Source organism: Amphimedon queenslandica, unplaced genomic scaffold (assembly GCF_000090795.2).
Source record: "Amphimedon queenslandica unplaced genomic scaffold, v1.1 AMPQUscaffold_13522, whole genome shotgun sequence".
Taxonomy (NCBI): Eukaryota; Metazoa; Porifera; class Demospongiae; order Haplosclerida; family Niphatidae; genus Amphimedon; species Amphimedon queenslandica.
In genome coordinates this window covers 447058-464230 of record NW_003546242.1, presented here as the reverse complement: position 1 = coordinate 464230, position 17173 = coordinate 447058, and the positions used below count along the sequence as shown (strand labels likewise).

At 37.5% G+C, this 17173-nt stretch overlaps 3 protein-coding genes and 2 long non-coding RNA genes across 6 annotated transcripts in view; 3 read left to right on the top strand and 2 right to left on the bottom strand.

Moving 5' to 3' along the window:
* The first annotated feature begins 738 nt into the window (after positions 1-738).
* Positions 739-1266, top strand: LOC100636228 (uncharacterized). Its single transcript, XM_011405590.1, has one exon. The coding sequence runs from the start codon at positions 739-741 to the stop codon at positions 1264-1266; it is 528 nt and encodes a 175-aa protein (XP_011403892.1).
* Positions 1267-1348: 82 nt separating this feature from the next.
* Positions 1349-2512, top strand: LOC105312670 (stress response protein NST1-like). The gene has a single exon (XM_011405531.1). The coding sequence runs from the start codon at positions 1349-1351 to the stop codon at positions 2510-2512; it is 1164 nt and encodes a 387-aa protein (XP_011403833.1).
* A 1855-nt stretch (positions 2513-4367) lies between these two features.
* Positions 4368-4871, bottom strand: LOC109584266 (uncharacterized). The gene is made up of 2 exons (XR_002185944.1): positions 4799-4871; positions 4368-4744 (listed from the first exon to the last, which is right to left on the bottom strand). It is a non-coding gene; the product is annotated as an uncharacterized LOC109584266 (long non-coding RNA).
* A 1222-nt stretch (positions 4872-6093) lies between these two features.
* On the bottom strand, positions 6094-14031 carry LOC109584237 (uncharacterized). The gene is made up of 2 exons (XR_002185916.1): positions 13902-14031; positions 6094-9211 (listed from the first exon to the last, which is right to left on the bottom strand). It is a non-coding gene; the product is annotated as an uncharacterized LOC109584237 (long non-coding RNA).
* Positions 14032-14060: 29 nt separating this feature from the next.
* Positions 14061-17173, top strand: part of LOC100636101 (msx2-interacting protein-like) — a 17075-nt gene continuing 13962 nt past the window's right edge. For both annotated transcript variants that reach the window (XM_019999735.1, XM_019999693.1), the window contains exon 1: positions 14061-14307. In XM_019999735.1, the coding sequence (XP_019855294.1) occupies positions 14210-14307 (98 nt within the window). In that variant the 5' untranslated portion in view covers positions 14061-14209. The remainder of the gene's footprint in view (positions 14308-17173) is intronic.

Genomic DNA, 17173 nt, shown 5'->3' with positions numbered 1-17173 from the left:
TATGAGACAATGCAACAAAATTCTATAAAATTTTCAATATAAGATGCTTTCATAAGATTCTAAATGCTGAAAAGCAAAAGGTTTCAAATCCGCATCATATTGAGCAAAAAAATAATTGTTTAGTTTTAATTATTAAACTAATCACCACGCCTTTAAATCTGCAAATTAATTAAGCACATTGCCCTGCCGTGAACTAGTGAAAAACATAGTAAAACGTGTCTCTAGCCTCACTGTGAGCAGTACTGTTTTCTCACTCCTTATAGAGTGCTTGGTAAGCAGCTGTTGCTAGTGCTTGTGCATATGTAAACATACCATGGGTGTTAATAATGTAACCAAGACCAAGCTTTATCAAAACTGAGCCACAGGAGCTTTTATTGCTTCTTTCCCACACATTATCTTTCTGTCTGCTTTTAATAATACAATAGAGTATATACCGAATTTAGCATCAGTGAGTTGCATGTATTCTATTAAAAACAATGCCCACCCACCTTCACTAATTAACACACATTTTAGATGGCTTCTAAAAGATAAATTTGGTTGGATATTTCAATGCAAGCTGCTGTCTCCTGTGTAACAGAAGAAGGGAAGGGACTGAGAGAGGCTGCACAACCATATAATGTTCCAGTGGAGACTTTAAGATAAAGGGTTAATGGATCCGTTTCTGTTGATTGCAAGCCAGGACCACCCACAGTACTTTCAAGAGACAAAGAAGACAAAGTAGCAGAATACTTGATAGCAATGGCTGATATGGGTTATGGTGTCAATAGAGAAACAGTTACGCGTATTGCTTACACTATTGTAGAGAAGAATGGTCGCAAGCATCTATTTACGGGTGAATCTGCTGGGAGGTCATGGTTCAAAGGTTTTCAAAGACGCCATCCTGAACTTACCATTCGTACTCCTTTATCATTATCATATAATAGAGTTGTTTCAGCTTCTCCTGATGTAGCCAGTGAACTCTTTGGAAAAGTTGGAGCATTTTATGGCAGACCAAACCTATTCTCCAAGCCAAACCAAATATATAATACTGATGAGACTGGAGTCTCTGTCGTGCATCGTCCTGGAAGAGTCATTGCTCAAGTTGGGAGGCAAACAGTATATTCCATTTCTTCAGCAGAAAGAGGAAAGTTGCACACTGTTCTTGCATGTGTATCAGCATCTGGACATGTTCTGCCGCCTTTAATGATGCATCCCAGGAAGAGAGCTGTGCCAGATACTTGTAAAATGGAGTCCTTCCTAATACATTGTTTCGAACTAGTGACATAGAAGACAGATTGTCAAGTATTCCCAAAATAACCGACAACTGGTTCTTCTTTGAAGGCAAGAACAACAGGAGCTGGCTAATCAAATGGGAATACCTCTTGAACCATTTGTCCCTGAAAAACCATGTGAGTCTGCCCCAATTCCATGTCCTACACCAAAATTAAGCAAAAAGGCACGGATTAACTCAGATATATTTCTTGATCGGCTCAAGTTTTTTGTATCAAATATACTTCCCACACGACCAGTGTTATTGATTCAAGATGGACATGCAACTCACATATCTATTGACCCTATTAAATTTGCAAAGGCAAATAATATTCATATGCTATGTTTGCCATCCCATATGACGCATATTCTTCAACCACTGGATGCCGGTGTGTTTAAATCATTTAAGACAAATTTCTCAAAGTCATGTTCCAGTTACATTTCAAAGCATCCTGGACGAGTTGTCACAGCTGACATTTTATCAGCACTTGTAGCTGAGGCTTGGCCTATCTCTTTTACTACTTTAAATATTATGAGTGGTTTTCGAAAATGTGGACTGTTCCCACATAACCCTAGTGCTGTTGATGACAGACAAATGGCCCCATCCAAAGCACTTGTAGCAAGAGAGTCAAAAACCATCGAAACTGTGCCAAATGTACCCAGTTCTGATTCAATCACAGACAATGCATCAGATGCCAGCTCAGTTGATAGTCCTGTTTTTACAATAGAGAAAGAGGAACTGTATGGAAAAAGATTTCAAGAGGGCTTTGATATTCCTGATCCGGGATATGCTGCATGGCTTAAAATTAACCATCCCGAAATAGCACTGTCAACTACAGGGACATCAACAACTATGTCATCCAAGCCTAATTCTGCAAGTCGGGTTGATAAGCAGCAAGTGGCTTCCTCTGATGTCCTTCATCAAGTACTAGTTCTTCCTGTCCCACAACAACAGAAGCAGAGACAAAGGGAAGGTGTTACGACTAGACGTTGCTGTATCACTGACATGTTGGATGAGTTAAAGGAAAATGAGAAAAGACGAAGAGATGAAAAGGAGATGAAGCTAGCTAAGCAATTAGAAAAAGAAGAAAATCGTAGAATGAAAGCACTTGAAAAAGAGCAGAAACAGAAGGAGCATCAAAAAGCAAAGGAAGAGAAGTTAAAAGAAAAGGAGGCTAAATTATTGGAGAAGCAACAAAGGCAAAGGGAAAAGGAAGAAAAAAGAGAGGCTAAGCAGAGAGAGAAGGAAGAAAAAAGAGACTAGAAGAAGCAAAACTATTGCAAGATAAAGGAGAGGGAAAGAAGAAAGGAAATGAGAATTGAAGTAGATCTAAGGAGAAACATAAGATCACAATTGCAACTGGTAAGTTAAAGTAAAAATATAAAAACTATTGACCCATTTAAAGTAGGAAGTAATTCACAGTCTGACACAATATAACTCTATCTGAAACTGATGATGATACAATATGCCCAAAGTATGGTTTAGCCTATTCATCAGATCATGATTCATCTAATCTTTGGATTAGTTGCGATAAATGTGATGTTTGGTTTGATCTGAAGTGTACTACTGTTAAATCTAAATGGAGTATACCAGACACTTATTTCTGCAAAGAATCTCAAAAGTAACTGATCAAATTGAATGGTTTTCTGTAAATACATCATTGTTTTTTTAATAATTTTAATTATATAGTAAAAGATGTCAGATTACTAGTGAAAAAAAGAATTATAAGCTACATGTATCTCATAATTGTCTTATAATGTGCTCCTTGTCTCAAAAATACTGCATGCAGTATGAAGCTTTGTCTGATTTTTATTAAAATTGCTAATAGTACTAACTGGAAAATTTTCTGATGACAATAAAGTATGATAATATGTTGTAACACACAAAAAATTTGAAGTACTGTACATATACTACTTCTTTAGAGAGATATGCATTACATTAGTTAAGTGACTCATAATTGCCACGACTCCTCTACTACAGTTTTCAAAAAAATTTTACCACATAGCTTAGAAGAAAAAGTTACCATTTTTACAAAAATTTGAGACCGCAAAAATTTGGAGCTATACCGTAGCTCTTTTTCAACTGTAAAACTTACTTGATGTCAACAATATGATATGAAAGCAGGATCAGACTTAGACTCCCATCTTGGCCTATCTGACACACAGAACTTTATGATAATAGAGCAGGTGATATCCTCTTTCTGCAGTGTTCAAATAGTGATAAACTCTTATTTCTCTTCCTATCCACTCCGGTAGTTTAGGGATCAATCTTCCCACTGAACAAGCTGCTCTTTCCTTCCTCTTTCCTATTCTACTTCTCATTCAGCTACAGAGGTTATAACTAATGCTTTTCATCTGCTACCCTGAAAATATTGCTTCAAAAGTATTTCCACATCCTGGGGTTATAAACATGAAACTCCTGCCATTGCAGAATAAAAGTTAATGAAGAGAAGTAGGTACAGAAATTTTGTAATTTGTAACAGTGCATTGGTCATCTATCCATACACTTATAGGCGCTTCACGTCACAGTGCCAATGTTCTGGAAAAGGCATAGTCACAATTAAGTGCCCATATTTATGTCAAGAGAAACCACTTGATGAGAGAGTGGCTGAAGGCTTTTTTTTGAAAGATGATGGATAATCATTGTTCTTAGACATTTATTACTAGTACTACTTTAAGTTTATGCCCAGATCAAGTTTAACAGTGTTTCATACTGTAACTTTGGAATAATAAATCTGTTCATACAAAGAGTCTATCCTGATGAGCCTTTTATTTGTGGAATAAATGTTAATAATGGTTAACTATTCGAAAGTATTAACTAGAGTAGGGGATAGACCCTTGTGATTAGACAATAGTACTCACCCCAATTCATGCACCTCTTAATAAATAATTACATGCCTCCAGTGGTGAATTGTTTAGATAGGAACAATTATGAAATGTTCCAGGAGGTGATTGTGCATAGCAAAGTAGGCAATGTACCTGTAAACAATGAGACTTTCTAATTACAATGCACCTTTGTATAATAGTGAGTGGGCGTATCAAAGGCACCGCCTGTGGTTACAAATGTGATGTAACACAGCTCTCATTTGTAACACTCCCTGCGGTTTTATTTGTATCCCTGTGGGTTGACAGCAAAAATCTCTTAAAATAAAATATAAGAAACAACATTATTGTACAGGTATTATAAGCTGAAAGTCAACTGTCAATAAAGCTTGCAATAAAGTCTGGCCTAGGACGGTCCAGTGGCCTGCGGGAACGGACAGCGGGTATGTACAAAGTCGGAACAATTGTGAGTCTCCGGAGTGCAGAAAACTTTAGATCGATTCACAGACCAATAATCCATGCAGGTAGAGTTTCACTGCTTTCCTTCCGCGTTGAAATCAATGGTTGACTAAGCCTCAATAATAAATATAGATGGCCGGGGAAGGTAAGATCGATACATGGCCGGTCAGCAAGCGCAGGATCTCTGTTCTAGACCTCTTCCAGACATTATAGCCTGAAAATAGTAAGATTATGTCAACCTAAAGCCTGAATCAGTTGGTAAAAGTACCTTTTTGTGAGCCTCCTGTCCTCCATTGCTACCATTTTACCACGAGGTTTGGTGCTACTGAGCATGCGCATTGGCGCGCGCCTTTGATACGCCCACTCACTACTACACAAATATGTTGATAACACCCCCGCTGCGGGATACATTGCATTTGTATGACCTCGCCCTCGGGCCTGCGGCCTGAGGGCTCAGTCATACAAATGCAATGTATCCCTAGCGGGGGTGTTATAGCGTTTACTTGTATAATAGTGAGTGGGCGTATCAAAGGCACCACCTATGCTACAAATGTGATGCATCCCTGTGGTTTTATTTGTATCCCTGTGGTTTTGACAGAAAAATTTTTATAAAATAAAATATACAAAGCAACATATTGGACAGCTCCTAAATAAGCTGGAATTCAACTATCAATGAAGTCTGGGCATTGGCCTCGGAGCCCACAGGGGGGACCGACAGGTACAAAGCCGGGGAATAGGGAGTCTCCGGAGTCCAGATGACTTTAGATTGAGGCACAGATCAATATTTCATGCAGGTAGAGTTCACTGCTCTCCTTCCGTGTTTAAATCAATGGTTGTCTTAACCTCAATGGCTAAATAAGATGGCCGGGGAAGGTAAGATCGATGCATGGGCCCATTAGCAAGCGCAGGCTCTTTGTTCCTGACCTAGATTATACTCTTCCAGATATTATAGCCTGAAAAAAGATTAGATATGTCAACCTAAAGCCTAACGCCTAACTCTGTTGATAAAAAAACTTTTTCTGAGCCTCCTGTCCTCCATTGCTTTCATTTTACCACGAGGTGTAGTGCTACTGAGCATGCGCATTGGCGCACCTTTGATACGCCCACTCATTATTACACAAATATGTTGATAACACCTCCGCTGTGGAATACATCGAATTTGTATGACCTCGCCCTCGGGCTCGGTCATACTAATGTGATGTATCCCTAGCGGGGGTGTTATAACGTTTACCTGATTAATAATTATCTTGACCAGGAGGTACACTCAATAGAAAATTTCTTTTGCGGAAGCCATGTAAAGGTGCAATAATTAAGAGGGTGCATTAATTGGGGCAAGTACAGTAATTATCTTTATTGTTCTTTGGTATATGACTTCTCTCCCTCTCTCTCTTTCACTACTATAATTTTGGTTGGTATAATAAAGTCAGTCCAGTTGGTATAACAATCAGCGCAGTGGGTAGAATCAGATCAAGTCTCTTTCTCTAAGCCTTCTAGCCAAATAACAATTCTTTGTTTCTGGCCATAAATATGGTTAGCTGCTATATTAAATCCTGTTTTCTTTCCTTTTTTTACTCTAACTCTCAGGCAACCATCTCTGATCACCATGGCTTCTAAGCCCATCATAGTGCCAGATGCATATTCGGGAGAGGCCAACTGAGAACAGTGGTTGTTACATTTCAACAACTGCACGAACACAAATTCGTCAGCAATAAATTAAAATTTCTCAGGGCATGGTTCACTAACAGAGCTCAAACCATCTTTCACTAACTCTCTGACACCGATAAAGCATCACTTGGTGCTGCAGTCTTAGCACTAAAGGTACATTTCGAGCCAAAGGGCAAAAGAGAATTATACTTTGCCGACTTCTCCACTCGCACTACGAGGCTAACAGAAAGTTGCGAAAAAGTATGCTATGGGGGGTTGGTTTAAGAAGGTTTACCCACATCTCAGTACTGCAGCACACAAACAGCTTTCCCTTACTCAGTTATTCAATTCTATTACAGACCAACAAGTGGTCCTCACAGTTAAACAGAAGAATCCGAACTCATTGGCTGAGGGTGTCACAGCAACATGGTAAATTAATGTCAATCACTACCAAGACTCAGTACTGCCATATATCCTCTGCAGAATCAGTTCTGGAACAGAAAAACTCTTCCTTAGTCCCCTGATCACTGATTAAAGCTACTGAGTTTGCCTTTTGATAAGCAACAAGTTAAGAAATGGTCAGTTCACTTAACTTATGATTGTTGTCTAATAATTATGTGCAGTGCTATAGGGGTACACACTTTTATGGAAGTTGGGGAACTACTTCTACCTCATCTGCAAATGATGCTTCTAATAGCCATGGCTTTTTTGCATTATACAATTTTAAAATATTTTGCATTGTTAAACATGTTGTTTTAGATTAATAACAAAATGAATTTAATAAGTAGAAAAGAATGAAGAAAAACAAAACATATTAATGATACAAAATGAGTTTTTAGCTATGATTCCTTCTTAATAATTCTGGTAGCCATGTTTTGATGGTGTGTCTACCATGTGAAATTAACACATGAGTGTATCCGGTCAAATGATCAAGCTACACTAATTACATGTACATTCCATTGTGTGCAAGAAAAGCTTCGAGTGTCTCCAGAGTCCAGACCCTTCCTCCTCCAGTGAAGGGGTGGGGGAAAAGACTAACTTTTTATGTTTCATTCAAAACTTTTGATCAACTATATTGTTTCCTTGTTGATACTGGGACAGCAGTTACTTTGCTGAATTCATCCACTTGGTATAAAATCCTACAATTATGCAAGCCCCAGGATGCTCCATCACTAAAGGCTATGCTATCCCATTTAGCTATTGCCAATGGCTCACCTCTCACAGTGAAAGGTGCATCTACAATCAAACTTACACATAACTAGAAGAATGTAAAACATTAAAGGGGCAGGCCTAAGCAAGCTATAGATTATGTGCAGTATGATTTACATGTATGAGCCAGCAAAGCAACATGTAGATCTTGTTGCCTTAAATTTTCTTCATCACTTAAGAATCTCTGCAACATGAAATTAAAGTTATCTTGCTTATAGTTAAAAGCAGTCACTGAACAAATCATATTTGAAAAAAATTTTACATCTGCTTTGTTAACCTACATGTAGTAGAGAAGAAGCAACACCTAGAATAGATCTCATGATACATGCAGGTAGCTACAGTGCATGCACGCAGCTTTCTGACTTGCATTCAACTTTATCAGTGTCCTTTATATGAAGAAAAAAGATTCTATATCTGCTTTCCTAACCTTTCTTCTTGCTAGAGAAGTCTTTGGACAGCATTTTAGTCTTATCTTGCTGATTGTTTGCTGCAAATTGGTCTCGCCCCGCCCCTTCGCTACCAGTGGAGGAAGGGTCTGGAGACACTGCTATCTAAAATGTGTGCTTCATGCCAGAGATTTTGGTGTCCCAATCAGATTGCTCGAACCAAGTGTAGGACAAGCAGTCATATGACCAAAGAGCTCTGTTTAAGACAAAAACAAAAGAGGAAGAAAGAGGACCAAATAAAAGCAGCAAGTAGCCTGAAATGCCTTCTGGACTTCTTTCTCAAAGTTTAAGAGCAGCATTACTGTGCTGCTTACTACAACAACACCACTGCACTAATGACGTCATAATATAGTCACGTGTTTATAAATAAATGTCATTAATGTCATGGAACTGTATAGAAACTGGATTATTACCATTAATGTATATTAATTAATTAACTAATTATTAATAATTTGTGCATATATAAAGCCAGTTGGCCTTATTTGAAAGAGAGTTCTTTGTTATTCAGCTAGTCTCTAAGTAAAATATTTTGAAAAATTCTTGCGAGCTGTGACATTTAATAATAAGTAAATATTGTGGCACTCTGTGAAGAGTTGCTGCTCTCAAATCTACAAGAGATGTCCAAGAGAAAATAGCTTCAAAAAGGGGTGAAAAAAGTCCAAGTGTTGTTACATGCGGAAAAAAGAGCAAGTGACTGTAGTAGGATGTTTTAATGCTGGAGGAGTTATGATCCCACCAATGATCATTTGGAATACTGAAAGTTTGAGGACTGAGCAGACAAATAATGAAGTTCCTGGATCATTCCATGGACTTTCTCAGAAAGGGTTGATGGATCACACACTCTTTTTTCACTGATTTATGAAACACTTTCTGCGATATGCAGTTCCAGCAAGATCACTTAGTTTGTAGTTAGATGATCACTCTTCTCATTATTCTCAAAAAACCATTCGTTTAGCAAGAAAGCATGATGTGATACTGTTTACTTTCCCTCCAAATACCACACATTTGACGCAACCACTTGATAAAGGAATATTTGGCCCTCTCATAATCCAGTGGCACAAAGAATATCTTAAATTTCAACAGGAAAAGCCATACAAGATCATAAATATATTGGGTGGTATCTTTTCAAAAGCTTGGATGAAGTCCATCACAACTTTAAATATAGTCCATGCATTTAAAACTGTGGGAGTTCATCCATTTAATAGAAAAGCAATTGGTCTTCCAATTATGCATACCAGACCGACAGAGGAGTTTACTGCATGGTTTCTATAGTCCACTTTATATTCTGAGAGACCATGCCATGCATAGTTCTCCTGTGCCTCAGGATGTTTATTCTCTACCTTTTTCTTCATCTCCTTCAGTAGAAAATCTTCTTGAAGAACCTGTACAGTTTTCAGAAGAAGAAAAGAGATGGGAAAATAAATTTGATATTAAAACTGATAAACATTATAATTTATATTTAGAATTCAATGGTAAGATTTATTCTAAAAGTCCTTCAGATCACTCTGATGATAAAATTCAGAGATGCAAAAGTGCATCATACAGAAGCTCATTCAGTAGATTTCTACAACTCCCTTCTCCACAAAATTAACCTGCCCATCTTCAAATAGAATCGGACAGAGTAATTACAAGCAATAAATGTGTACGACATATGGAACAGAAGGAGGAGAGACGGAAGAATTTGGAGTTGAAACATGCAGGCACGTGAGGAGGAAAGGAAAAGGAGAAAATTAGAAAAGCAACAAGCCAGGAATGGTTAGTTATAACATGAAGTTTATTATTTTTAATATTTACTGTAGAAAAAGCAAACAAAACAAGAACCAATAAGACTGGAACAACTGCAAGTATGTGTAGATCAAGCAGTGAGTAAGTGTAATTATTGTTACTAGGAGAAGCAACTGGTGGTGAGACTAAAGTTATAGGAAGAGGAACAGCTACAAGTAATAGTGAGTACTTTTATGATAGCAGTGAGTAATTGTATTTACTGTTACTAGGAGAAGCAGCTGGTGGTGAGAGTAGAGCTATAGGATGAGAAACAGCTAGACGTAATAGTGAGTTCTTTTATGCTAGCAGTAAGCGTAATTATTGTTATTTACTAGGAGGACCAAATGATGGTGAGACTAGAGCTGTAGGAAGAGGAACAGATGCATGTAATAGTGAGTTCTTTTATGTTAACAGTGAGTAAGTGTATATCTATTGCTACTAGGAGAAGCAACTAGTGGTGACACTAAAGCTGTAGGAAGAGGAACAGCTACACGTAAAAGTGAATTCTTTTATGCTAGCAGTGAGTAACTGTAATTATTATCACTAGGAGAAGCAACTGATAGTGAGACTAGACCTGTAGAAAGTTCTTTTTATGCTAGTTATACTTCTTTTTAATAGGCATAAAAGGAGTGTCAATGAATTAAACCAAGAGTGATGGAAAGTGAGTGGGAAACTCTGAAAGCAAGAAGTAACATAAGAGCAAGGAATCTCCAGGCCGCATAAGCAAAGACTAAAGGGGATGTTTATAAGATATCATTAAATGAAAAAAATCCATAATTATTGAGAGAGAAAATAGTGTTAAAATGCACTGTTTCCTTCATACGGACTAGGCACTATTATACACCCTATACAATTCGACCTACATGTACATGTGTCTATGTACATGTAGGTAGAAATTAGTGCCGAGCACTACTTTATTCCTACAATACTAATGGCAAAAATTAGTGCTTGCTGCACTATTTTGTCCCTCCAATACTAAAGGGAAGAATTAGTTCCTGCTGCACTGTTTTATTCCAATTAAAAGTATATGAATGGGGGGGGCAAAATAATGCAGAGGCACTAATTTTTTTCTTATAGTGTTGTAGAGAAGAATTGGTGCTTGCTGCACTATTCTGTCCCTATAAAACTACAGGGGAAAATTAGTGCCTGATGCACTATGATAACTTGTCATTTATTCATACTTAGGCAGTTCCAACTAAATTACTTGTTTTACGGATTTTTTTTCTCTAAAATAGAGCAGGTCAGTCGGAATAAATTAAATTATAAACATTAAAATTAATTAACTACTCATTAATTAACTTTAATAATTGTTAGTTAACCACACTTTTAAAAACAAACTATCAAAATACTCTAGCAACTTCTGTGAGTGTAGGCTTACTTAACATGAATGGCTGCTCTAACAAGTCCCAAAAAGTAGATGCCACAGAGGTTTGACATACAGTGGAAGGTAAGATAGAGGAGGTTGCTCTTTTAACAGTAACAAATACATTTAGCGCCATTTTGAATCTAGCCACACCCACCACGTGGTACTGCGCATGCGCATTAGAAAATTTAAATTTATTTGATTTTTCAAAAATTGGAGTCGGTCGGATCCGTAAACCAAGTAATTTTATTGGAACTGCCTTAGTTAGTAATGTATGACTCGTGCAATTGTCACTAACACCAACCCACTAATGATAACTTTTCACGTACTATTATTATAATCACTAATTCAAACATTGCATTTTTCATTAAATTGAATAATAACATAAACACAGTAGTCAAAATGTTATACCATTTGCCCCTCAATGTTTTACATTCGTCTAGTTAACAATTATTAATATATAGGTGGTAGCCTATATGTACTTGTAGGATTGAGGTTGGTTTTTCGAGATGGCGGCAAAATTTATAATTTTAAAACTCTTATAACTGTTTTATCTTACATTGTAAAGCCTTAAAAATGGCTTAGATAAGCTCTCCTTCAATGAGCAATTCTCTTGGTACCTTTAAAGTGGACTGTAAATTAGCAAGTGCATTTCTAAAGAATAGGCCCAAATTCAAATTTCAGCAAAATCCTTCAGACTTTTTCTTTTTTCTTTCTTTCATCTTCTACTATCAACACGGAAATCTTTTAAACCAGAGAACCGCTGGAGTTCGCTTACACATCACTCTTTTGGACTTGGGTCAAGGACTAAAAATGTCTCTTCAAAAAAGGAGCCAGGACAAAGAACAAAATGGAAGACAAAATCCAGCAACAGACACAGTGTGGGTTTGTGGTTTGACGCCATCTTAATTCATGCACACATGATCAGCACGAATATAATTAACCTAACCACATAATCATAACGAAATGTATTTTAATTTATTAATTTAAGAAAAAGGAATTGAAACAAGGAAATAAAAAACATGGAAAAAGGAAAAGTAGTAGGATTAAATTTAGACAAAAAGTAAAGAAACTAGAGGGTACTTCAAACTGGTCTGGTAAAAAAATCCTACACCACTGCATGAAGAGTATAGTCCTTTTTCACTAACGCCTTTTAATCATATTCACCTTTTACACCCACATTTAATTTCATGGCCATTTTGGGTAGCAAGATGGCATAGTGGAGCATGGCAGAATGGAGTGAATCAAAGAAAAACTCACTTTCTAGAGCTAGTTTAGATGATCTAGCAATATCAATAGAAAGCTACATGTATTATATTTTTCAACAATGGAAAAGAAGAAAAGTAGTAGGATTGAATTTAAACAAAAAGTAAAGAAACTAGAGGGCACTTGCAAACTGGTCTGCTACTAGTCTCAATAGCCAGACCACTCCCCAGCCTACAGTCCATCCCAATAACTGTAGGCTGGGGAATGGTCTGGCTAGCGAGACTAGTCTGCTACATGATAACACTTTGAAGCCTTTATCTTTATGCAGTGGTGTATGATTTTTTTACCAGACCAGTTTTTCAAGTACCCTCTAGTTTCTTTAATTTTTTCAATCCTACTACTTTGTAGGATTGAGGTTGATTTTTCAAGATGGCAGCCGTTTTTATGATTTCAAACACTTATAACTCTTTTATCTTACGTTGTACAGCCTTATAAATGACTTGGACGGGCTCTCCTTCACTGAGCGATTCTCCTGGTACCTTTAAAGTGGAGTCTAGTGTAGCGGAAGCATTTCTGGAGAATAGGCCTAAATTCAAATTTCTGCAAAATTCTTCAGACTTTTTCTTCTTTCTTTCATCTTTCTTCTATCCACACAGAAATCTTTTAAACCAGGGAACCGCTCGAGTTGGCTTTTACATCATTCCTTTGAGCTTGGGCCAAGGACTGGACATTAGTGATGGGCGATATATCGATTCTTTATCGATATAAACGATATTTTACGGAATCGATTTGAATCATTATCGAAAATTTTATGCAATTTTCATCGATCTATTGACCACGCCCATTTATTAAGGTTAAATAACTAATTTTAATAAGTAATTGTACTGTTGAACTGCAAGAAAGAAGCAACTGACCAGTTGTTAGCTCAGCCTACTTCAATAGGAAGAAAACCAAGCTCAAGAGCATGGAAATGATTAGGAAATGATCTTCTCTGATGTCCAGTAGACTGAGTTATATCTGTGCTAAAATCATTAGCTACACCCTTGACACACCCCAAAATGAAGGTGTGGTTATCGTATCGTTAATAATCGATATTTCCTGAAAAAGTCCATTATCGATCGTTATCGAAAATTAAGAAAATTGGCCATATCGCCCATCACTACTGGACATGTGGCTTTAAAAAGAAGCAAGGACAGAGAACAATGGAAGACAAATTCCAGCTGCAGAACCTCATGGGTTTGTGGTTTGACGCCATTTTAATTTATGCGCACGTGACTAGCATGAATGTGATTAACCTAACCACATTATCATAACAGAAAGTAATTTATTAATTTAAGAAAAAAGAATGGAAACAAGTAAATAAAAAAACATTAAAAATGGAGAAGTAGTATGATTAAATTGGAAAAAAGTAAAGGAACAAGAGGATACTTGCAAAGTGGTGTGATAACAAATCCTACACCACTGCATGAAAGACATGGCTTCATAGTTTATCATGTAGTAGCCTGTGTGGATAATTACAATGCTCTGGGTTGTATTCTTCATGCAGTGGTGTAGGATTTGTTATCACACCACTTTGCAAGTATCCTCTTGTTCCTTTACTTTTTTCCAATTTAATCCTACTACTTCTCCATTTTTAATGTTTTTTATTTACTTGTATATAATATTATACTTATTATCTACATTAATTAAATTTCCATTATCATAAAAATACCAGACTATACTCAAAAATTATTGCTCACCAATACAGTCCTGAAATCAATTTCAGCTGGAACTGGCCAGTCGGTTCCTTCAACATCATCTACATTACGCTTTATTCTTAATGATAGAACACTAATTGGTAATGCTATTAAGCCTGCCATTAATCCGGATCACGTGATTTTAGTTTTTTTTTTAACCCTGTAGCGGTAGCCTAGGGTCTAGGCACAGTGTAAACTTCAAAAGCTCTCAACTTGTGAACGTTGCTGTGATCATAGATCTATGCTCTGATGCAGAACTGTTACGGAGCTAAAAAAAACCTGAGGAACGTAATACTTTGGCTTAGCTTAATATGAGTACTAACTCGCTGTCAGCAAAAGAAAGTCGCCATTTGTGTATTTCTGGTTTGCCGAAAGTAGATGAAGGAGAGTTATTGAGACTTTTTTCAGAGTAAGCCATATGTAGATGTATATGGAAGTGATTAATGGGTGTGTTGTTTGAGTGAGAATCTCACAAGTCCCCAGAAGTCCATATAAACTGTGTATAAGCTATTTTTCCGCTAATGAGCAAAAGTGTGGGTAGTAACATGCATGTACATGTACTTATATCCTACTTGTGGCAAACTTCAAAGACAAGGACAGGGATATAAATGTCATATAGCATACAGGGGGCATATAAATTGCTTTGATGTTTGATATATGCCCTGGTAGTGGTTAACAGTTTATACAGGTCAAAACATTATTAAAATAGTTTTAAATTGAATAAATGAATTGATTAAATAAAGATTGATTAAGATAAGAAGAGTATATACATTGCATTCATTATTTGAATAACAGTTTGCAGTTACTTAGAGTCATGGTATTCACCATCTTTCCATTGTTCATACAGTGGAACTTGAGGTGGAAAATTGGGATCATAAGGGGGAACTTGAGGCCAAGTAGGGATTGGATTTGCTGGAAATGGTGGGTACCCCATCATTGGCAGTGGTCCAGTCTGATACATGTTTAAAGGCGGATTTACAATATGACATTAGGCCAGCGTACCGTCAATTTTTAATCAAAAACGTGGGCGATTTGACCTTTTGACGCCTGCTTTCCGCTGGAATAGAACCAGATTCTATTCCAGCGTCAACGTAACGTCAGGACTAGCGTAATATTGTAAATCCGCCTTAATGTACAGTTATTGTAGCTGACACTTGGATTTGCAGGAGCAGCAAAAGTATGATCCTTAATGTGATCAGCATTCCTTGTACCAGATGAAGAAACATTGCTGCTTGATGACTCACAAGTCATACTGATGTCTTCGCTACATTTTAAAGCCTTTTCATATGTATCTTCATCTCCTGTTAAAATCTTAGAAACAGCAAGCTCTTGTTCATCTGTTATACGTTCATATTTCCTGAGAGCAGTTAATGAAACGTGACCAGTTCTGCTTTGTATAAGTTTCTCAGGGACTCCTGCTGCAAACAGACTGCTAGTTCCAGCAACTCTTAAGCTATGGTTCGACTTCTCTCCCTCTACACCTGCCTCCAGACACATGTCACGAACCATTGTAGACAAGGTATTTTTGCCAATTGGAGTTGCTATATACCACGGATCATTAGGATTCTTAGGTAGCTTAGGGTATGCCCGACAATAAAATAAATCCATTTCCTTTGCTTTATCAGGTAACTTACTGATGTATTTGTCAAGTATATACACTGGACAACGTTCACCAATCTTGGAATTTGCAACTACAGTGACAACTTTATGATCCAACCTCATTTGCTTAAGACCTCCTTGCTTATTTTTTGAACTATTCTCAGTGTAGACATATCTATCAGGATTCCCCTTTCTTTGAAGCTGAGACAATGACAAATTACGATGTTCCTGGCCGCCTCTGAGACAAAAACTTTTGCCACAGATGAAGAAAGCAGCACGAAGTAGCCCTGTAGGTGTTTCCACGTTCAGAGAACCAGAAGTCCACAGCTTTTCTTCATCCTCCAGGGATATCCCTTCTGTTGGGCTGTAGTCTGAGCCAACACCACCAGTTCTGAGTATTTTGAACAAGTTATCCAGTGTCGTTTGGAACTTGTTAAAAACTGGGTCGTCTTTTTTCAAAAAGTTGGGATACTCTGGATTTTGTACCCTCATTTCACGTAAAATGCCACTCAACAAAGAATATACTGTCCTAGGAGGATACAGTTCGCCGTTCTTATTTCTTGTTTCAGTGATATACACGCATAGCCATTCGTTCAGCAGCTCCTTTGAACAAGTAGGCAACAATACCTCTTCGGGACAAATTTTGTCAGGGTGTCTACGATTGTACTCTTCTCGCCAGTCGCTTAGGTTTTTTAAAGCCCATCGGCTACTGGTAGCAGAGTTTTTTGGCATCGTGTACGAAGACATAGAATGAAGTTCTTCCTCTGATGTTTCCCCAAAACGTTCGCTGGTCCTCCTTTTTTTCAATGACAAAGACAACCTTTTCTTTGGAGTAGGAGCGGCATTTGGATTAACGTTTTCTGCCATCCTGCGTTGAGTCCGTTCTCTCTGCAGTATGATCGTCTTCTCGCCTGTGTCAACCACGTTTTCAATTCATTGCGCATGCGCAGTAGAAAAGTTTGCCACGAGTAGGAAATAAATCCGCTATAACACCCCGGTTTCGGGATATATCACATTTATAATCACCTCGCCCTCGGGCCTGCGGCCCTCGGGCTCGGTGATTATAAATGTGATATATCCCTCACCGGGGTGTTATAACATATACATGTAGCCCTTAGGGTGTGGCAAGTTCTTAATGTTTCACATTCTTCTAGTAACTTGAATATACAGTTGTACATGTACATGTATGTGTGTAGGCAAAGAGGGGGAGGGGCATAAGAAGTGCCCCTGATCCACGTACAGCACAGTTGACTTTATTGTTGGAGATTAAGAAGAAATAGTTTTAAAATTACATGTACAATGTAGGTAGATTTTAGAAATATATAGACATGTGATTTCAATAACTTTGTGACCTATTAACTCATTTCATGTACATGTACATGCAAGCACACTGAACATAACTTGCTGTAGCATGCCCTTACCATTGGGTTAACACCTATTGCGCAATACAGAGACTATTAAAAGCTGACACTTTATGAAAGAAAAAATTATTTCATCTTGGGCATTGGCAGTTGGTCCTCTCTTCTCTTCTCTCTTCTGCTACTCGAATATCAGGAACTGTAACTCATTCAACCACTAGTCTATAGTATCACACTATTGATGGATTCTCTCCCAGTTCCTCTTCTGATCCAGTGTCTCCTGTATTTAATAGGTAGCTTGTTTGATGATGATGATAA

Coding starts and splice junctions, on each gene's coding strand:
- LOC100636228 (XM_011405590.1), top strand. CDS start 739: ATGGCTGATATGGGTTATGGTGTCAATAGAGAAACAGTTACGCGTATT.
- LOC105312670 (XM_011405531.1), top strand. CDS start 1,349: ATGGGAATACCTCTTGAACCATTTGTCCCTGAAAAACCATGTGAGTCT.